Here is a 7,179-nt window from a genome sequence, read left to right on the forward strand (position 1 = left end):
GCGAGCGCCCCTCGGGCTCGGGCCCCGGTGGGGTTGGACCGAGGGAGAGTGGGGTTTCCCCGCCCGGAGCAGCCGACGGGCCTGCCCCCTCCGCTCAGGACTTGGGCAGGCAGAGTGGGGACGGTGTCCATCGGACCCCCCCTCCACCCGCGAGGACTTAGATGCCCGCCAGCTGAGGGGCGTGCGGTGGCACGCGAGGGAGGGGTCTTGTGAATGTTTGTGGGCTGCTGATGAGTAGGGGCAGGTGGTGGCTACAGTCCACGCAGACCACTTCCTGGAATAAGACTGGAGCTCGTCCCCTCGCTCCCCTAGCCTGTGCAGGGGACAGTAGTCCCTTAGGATTGGGGAGCGAAGAGGAGAGTGTCTGGGGAACCAGATGCCCCCAGCTCCACCTCCTTCATCTCGCCGGGGCTCTGGGCTCTTTTGTGTCAAGTGCAGTGAGGAGAGGGTCCCTCTCCTGACCCCGTCAGTCTGGGGTGGCCAAGCTGCCCAGCTGTGACTCTCACGTGGCTGCCATTCACTGTCACTCACTCTCTCGCTGAAACCACCCACTCCCTGAGCACGTTGGGGGGCGTGAACTGCCCACCCAGCTGTTCTGCAGCTTGACCATCACTCAGCACCCGTCCCCCGAGGTGACAAGTCACCCAGCGGCACTCTCTGGGCGGCGCTCTCCAGACCGCTGCGCCGCGTCAGGCGCCCAGCGGTGTCCCCCTCAGACCACCCTCCTAGTGGAGTGATTTCTAGTCTTTGGGATAGGTGAGCATCTGGGTGTCCACACCCCCCAACTGGGGAACGGCAGGGGGTCGTCCGCACCCCCAGGCCTCTGGCTGCCATGCGGCACAAATGCACCAAACTTCAAAACGGCCAACACCGGGCTTTTTGTAAAACTCATATTGATCCGTGTGGCTTCTGTGGCAAACGTTCCTGTCTAGCCGAGACGACCTTTAGGGGAGCGGGGGGTGGGGGGGGGTGCTTTCTTGTGGGTCGGGGAGGGATGTGCGTCTCCTGGAAACTGGATAAAGTCTCCCCACCCCCCAAGCTTGTCTGAAAAAGGGAAAAGTTTTGAAAAAGTTCTCCCAGAGAGCCCCCTGCCTTGGCAGGAAGGGGAGGAATGAGGAGTTGTGGGGAGAGGGTGCCTTTGGGGTTGCCTCCGGCAGAGGCGCTGAAAAGAGGAAAAGAAAGGCCGCCAGGTCCTGCCAGGGGCTTGGCAGCGCTCACCTATTTGTATTGGGACTTGGAGTCTGGGGTGGGGTTGGGTGGGTCTCGGATCTGGGTACGTGGGGGAGAGAAGCGTGAAAGGATCCGAGGTTGAGATGGGTCTTTGTGTCAACCTGGCCTCCGCTTTCCTTCTTGGCTTTCTGAATAGACCAGAAGAAACGTCAAAGGCTGCTTACATTTTACATCTGAAATGAAAACCCACCTCCCCTCTCCCCCTGGGCAATTTTTATCTCCCTTTCAGCCCTCCAAGTCGAATGAGTGACCCAGATACACCCCCTCAGATGACTTTCGGAGGTAAAACTTCGGGAAAATATTTTTAGCCCACTCATTATTTCTGTCTACCTAAGTGTGGGGAAAATAACCCTCCTCTAAGGCAATGTGTTCAGGCTGCCCTCGCTCTTCCTTGTCTAGAATATGCATTTGTGCACAGGAGAGGTTTCCATTGTTTTCCATTCCGACTGCTTTGATTCTCACCATTTTGTTTTACATTCTTACTCAAGACCAATTTTATCCCTTCCCCCTCTCTCCAGTCTCCTTACATTGTTAAACGTTTAAAATAATAGCAGTCGTGTTGGTGGGGGAAGGGAGCAGGAAGCCAAAAACTCATTTCTTCTCCCTCCCCCTTCTGGCAAGTCGAGAGAAATAATATAACATAATATATAGATGTGATTCCTTGGGGGTGGGGGTGGGGAATGATTGTGGGTGGTGCGGAAAATTCTGGTAGTTTCTTTGCAAAAGGTCTGAAAATACAAACCCACCCCTTGCCTGCAGTACGCATGTGCAGCAGACCTATTATGGTGGTGCGTTGTGGGGGAGGGAGGGGAATTTGAGAAAAAATAAATATATGTGTGAGAGATTGATGGTGAGATTAGAAGAAGAGAGGGGCGGGCAGGAGGCGAGGCTTCGGTCGAGACTCCTCCCGCCTGCTCCGGCGGCCAGGCTCCGCCCTGCGCCCTCCGGCCCCCGCCTCTTTCCTCCCTGCCTCCCTGAGATCCGAGCCGGGGATGTGGGAGAGTCTGGGCTCCAGGCCAGCATTGAGTGGCTGCTGAGACCGAGGTTGGGACTTAGATTTGCTTTATTACCCGTCCTTGCTTTTCCTCGCCATTCTCGCCTTGCCTCTCCCGCCACTGACGTCTGCCCAAGTTCGGGAACCTCCCGCTGGGGTGGGGAGTACAGTGAACGGGCTTGTGCACCACCCCTGGCTGATGGTGGCCGAGGCCGTGTCCCTGATCCGTAGCCAGTTGGCCTGCCCTTGCCACTGCCCCGGCAGCCTCCGTTTCCATGTTCAAGTCAACCGAAGTCCCTGGGGCCTGGGGGAGCCGGCTGCTGGGGCATGGCGCCTTCCTTGCCGACTTCCTATTACAGTCCCCATTCCGTTTCACACCCGGGCTCTCGGCAGCCACCTCCCTGCACACACGCACACAGTCCTAGAGTGTCTTCCTGCACAAGGGGACGCAGGATGCTGGAGTTAGCAGGAAAGGTGGCACTGAAGGAAGGAGAGGCTCCGACTCTGAGGCAGTGGAAACGGAGGCCTCTGATGTTAATTGTGGCTAATTTTCCGTTGGCTATTGAGGGAGGGGGAAAGGATTGTGTGTCCTAGAGCTAGGGGCTGGGCCAAGCCCAGGCTTTCCCGTCCTGCGTCGGCTGCCTCTCTCTGTACTAGACAGGTCTGGCTGGTTAGTCTAGTGCTTGGTAGGGGAGGGAGGCGAACTAGAGCCCCAGGGCGGCAAGTCTGTGGGGCATCCTGTCTTCCTTTATGTAGGGTAACTCTCCATTCCCCAAGCCTTCACAGAGTAGTGACACCTTCACAGATAATGGGGTGGGGGGACATCAGGGAAGAGCCTGCCTGGGGCCCTCTGATAGAGACATCTGGGGGGAAAGCCAGGGACCTAGCCCTGCTGAAGCAGGTATAGCCCCTCCTCTGGATTTGTGGGCCTGAGTGTGTGTGGGTGGGTGCGCGCCCGCGCGGGTGCTTTTGAGAAGGCATGTGCTGGGTGTGTCTGTCGGCGCCTATATCTTTGTTTGGGTCTCCCATACTGCCTATAGATGAATGGGTCAGGATATCTGGAACAAAATATGGAGGTGAAGGGTGAGACCGGGAAACAAAGGGTATGGCCCCCACGTTCTCAAAGGGAGCGGGGAGATGGGAATAGAATTGAAGGTAGGTTTTAGGCGACTTGGGAGGAGGAATGTTTAGGTAATTGTGGAGACTTTCTCCTGTCGAATTAGGGTGTGATGAAGGAGGCAGACACTGTGATCCTGTGGGCAAGAAGTAAAAATGACCAGCTGAGGATTTCTTTTCCTCCAGGACTGTGTTGGGGTGACAGGATGCCTGGTAATTATCTGAGGAAATGTAAATAGAGGCCTCCCTCTTGGCAAAAGGATGTCAGGGCCCCAGGGTGTTAGTGTGAGAACCCAGGTGTCCACCTTTGGCTCTCCCTCCCCAGCATCTGGCTTAGGGAGCTGCCAGCTTGTGTCTCCCCACTCCAAGTGCTGGGGTCAGGCCAGGCCAGCAGCTGGGCATGGCTTCCCCAGTTCCTGGGCAGGATGCCAGCTGGCGAAGTGAGGGGGAAGGCAGGAGGAGCCCTGGCGGTGACTGAAAGGACCTGCCACAGTCAGAGCCCATGGCCTGGAGCCTGGTCCCTTGTTAGTAGGAAGGGAGGGAGGGGAGTGGTTTGGCTGCTCTTCTCTTCTGACCCCTGACCTCCCATTCAGAACCAGAGCATCCCAGAGTACTCGAAACACTTTCTGTTTGCATCCAGTGAGGGGAGGCAGGGCTTGGAGGAGTTAATGTCCCAGTTCCTAGAGAGTGGGAACTGCCGTGGTGGGGAAGGGGCAAGTTGAGGGGCCTCAGAGGCTGGAAACCTAGAGGCTTAGGTTTTCTGATGCTTTTTGCTTCAAAGATAAGGATGACATTCGGCTGCTGCCTTCAGCATTGGGTGTGAAGAAGAGAAAACGAGGACCCAAGAAGCAGAAGGAGAACAAGCCAGGAAAACCCCGAAAACGCAAGAAGCGTGTAAGTGTCAAGAATTCCTAACTCTGTGGCAAGGCTCAGGAGACCCATTCTCAGAGTCCTGCATTTTCTCTGGTCCTGATTACTGGTGTGACGGTGGGGGTCTGAAGCCAGGGAGGCTTGATCCCCTGGGCCCCCCAATTCCCTGCCACTGTTGGCCTGTGTCTCAGGGATCTGGGACCCTAACTTCATTCACCGCAACCTAGTGAAGAGCCTTGTTGTCAGCATGACTTGCCTCAGCAGCAAAGAGAAGCAGTTGAAAGCACAAGCTCTGGAAGAAGACTGTATGAATTCAAGAGTCCAGCATTCCTCTGTCTAGGATACCAGGCCGTTTATTTGGCTCTCTGTGCCTTAGTTTCCTCATCTGTAAAAAGTAGATAAAGGCTGGGTGCAGTGCTTCACGCCTGTAATCCCAGCACTTTGGGAGGCTGAGCCGGGTGGATCATTTGAGGTCAGGAGTTCGAGACCAGCCTGGCCAACATGGTGAAACTCCATCTCTACTAAAAATACAAAAATTAGCCGGGCGCAGTAGTACATGTCTGTAATCCCAGCTACTCAGGAGGCTGAGGCAGGAGGATTGCTTGAACCCGGGAGGTGGAGGTTGCAGTGAGCTGAGATCACACCACTGCACTCCAGCATGGGCGACAGAGCAAGACTCCATCTCCAAAAAAAAAAAAAAAAAGATAAAAAATTAGTTTCTATCACATATGATTGTTGTGAAGATTAAAAGAGATAAGATATGGTATGTGCTGAGAACAGTTTCTGGCAATGGTAGGGATGAATAAATGTTATTTTTATTTCTTTTTCTTAGGACAGTGAGGAGGAATTTGGTTCTGAGCGAGATGAGTACCGGGAGAAGTCAGAGAGTGGGGGCAGTGAGTATGGAACTGGACCAGGTCGGAAACGAAGAAGGAAGCACCGAGAAAAAAAGGAGAAGAAGACAAAGCGGCGGAAAAAGGGAGAGGGAGATGGGGGGCAAAAGGTGAGTAGAATTAGGGAATGAGAGTGAGAAATCCGCATTAAAGATGGGCATGAGGAGGGGAGGAATGGAGACTGGACTGGAGAATGGAGCAAGAAGCAAGAAAGCCCAGGGAAGCTGGTGGGTAGGTAGACAGGTATGTGTGGGGCCTGGAATAGGGCCTGGAGGAGCACCTACTTCACCAAAGCCCCTCTCCCGCAGCAAGTGGAACAGAAGTCATCAGCAACTCTGCTTCTGACCTGGGGCCTGGAGGATGTGGAGCATGTGTTCTCTGAGGAGGATTACCACACACTCACCAACTACAAAGCCTTCAGCCAGTTCATGAGGTGCGGTAAGACTGGGGAATCTTCGCTAATAGACACTTTTAATTTGAGGGAGGCCCTGGACCCCTTGGAATCTGATGAAAGCTATGAAACTGCTCTCCAGAGAATTCACGGCATATACACACCCAATTCCACATGTCATTTCAGGGAACTCCTGGACTCGTAAGGATCCAAGAACCCCAGTTAAGACCTCTTCACTGAGGGGCGAGGGGTGGAGGGGCGATCGTGATTCCAGTGCTGGGTTAGAGAACTCTTTCCCAACAGAATGAAGTGAGGACAGAATATAGTGAGCCCTCCGCTGCCCCAACAGCTCCATCTTCTGCTCTGTGACTTCTCTCTAGCTGGACCTGAGAGATACCATCAGTGTTCCTAAACTTCCTTTGCTCACTTAGCAGGTCCCATGCCCCTTCCTTAGGCCCTGGTAATAATGGAGGGTCCATTGCTGGCTGTGGGACCTGAGCTTCAGTGGCTCCTGAAGAAGGGTAGAGAATAGTAGAGTAGAAAAGAACAGAGATGGGCTGGGTCCGGTGGCTCACGGCTGTAATTCCAGCACTTTCGGAGGCCAAGGCAGGTGGATCACCTGAGGTCAGGAGTTCAAGACCATTGCGACCAACATGGTGAAACCCCATCTCTACTAAATACAAAAAAAATTAGCTGGGTGTGGTGGCACATGCCTGTAATCCCAGCTACTCAGGAGGCTAGGCAGGAGAATCACTTGAACCCGGGAGGCGAAGGTTGTAGCGAGCCAAGATCACACCACTGTGCTCTAGCCTGGGCAATGGGCGAAACTCCATCTCAGAAAAAGAAAAGAAAAAGAAAACCGTACAGACGTATTTTTGGGGAGGAGGCACTTTAACATATCAGTTCAGTGCTCTGGAGGCAGCTGCTGAGGTTCATATCTGGTTACATTTTGGGCAAGCAACTTAACCTCTTCAATCCTCAATTTTCTCTTCTATAAACTGGGAATAGTAATATATACCTCATAGGAATCTGTGTGGGTTGGGTGGGATGGTGAATGGAAAGCACAGTACAATCAGTGCCTGGCCCCTAGGGAGCATTCAGTAACTGGCGACTGTCATTAGTAATGTTGTCTCACCTACCTCACTGCTGAACATGGGGCTTTTCTCAGCACCATGGCTCACCCATGTCAGCACAAGTGTTTAGCACCCCACCCCAGAGCAGAACCAGCATGGTCTATCTCTTTCACACTTGGTCCTACAGAAGCCCATCTTCAGGGCCCATGGAACTTACTAGTAAAATGCAGAGAATCATAGCAACTCAAGAGTATTATTGTGAGGACGAGATAAGCTATAATGTATGTGAAAGTGTTTTATGAACTGTAAAGCAGTATACAAAAGTAAAGTATTTTTGTTAATTTTATCTTAACCTTTTATGTTTTTCAGTTTTATTTTGCTGTTTTTTATTTTCCTGGTTTTTTTTGAGACGGAGTTTCACTCCGTCGCCAAGCTGGAGTGCAGTGGCGCAATCTCGGCTCACTGCAACCTCTACCTCCCAGGTCCAAGCAATTCTCCTGCCTCAGCCTCCCGAGTAGCTGGGACTACCGGCGCGTGCCACCATGCCCAGCTAATTTTTGTATTTTTAGTAGAGATGGGGTTTCACCATGTTGGCCAGGATGGTCTCCATCT

The 7,179-nt window shown here is 53.4% G+C and overlaps 1 protein-coding gene across 2 annotated transcripts in view; it reads left to right on the forward strand.

The window, feature by feature from the left end:
* The first annotated feature begins 3,292 nt into the window (after positions 1–3,292).
* CHD3 (chromodomain helicase DNA binding protein 3) overlaps positions 3,293–7,179 on the forward strand; it is a 31,345-nt gene continuing 27,458 nt past the window's right edge. For both annotated transcript variants that reach the window (XM_011958569.1, XM_011958570.1), the window contains exons 1-4: positions 3,293–3,553; positions 4,122–4,234; positions 5,043–5,213; positions 5,412–5,536. In XM_011958569.1, the coding sequence (XP_011813959.1) occupies positions 3,454–3,553; positions 4,122–4,234; positions 5,043–5,213; positions 5,412–5,536 (509 nt within the window). In that variant the 5' untranslated portion in view covers positions 3,293–3,453. The remainder of the gene's footprint in view (positions 3,554–4,121; positions 4,235–5,042; positions 5,214–5,411; positions 5,537–7,179) is intronic.

Source organism: Colobus angolensis, unplaced genomic scaffold, assembly GCF_000951035.1.
Source record: "Colobus angolensis palliatus isolate OR3802 unplaced genomic scaffold, Cang.pa_1.0 Scaffold47, whole genome shotgun sequence".
In the NCBI taxonomy this organism is placed as follows: Eukaryota; Metazoa; Chordata; class Mammalia; order Primates; family Cercopithecidae; genus Colobus; species Colobus angolensis.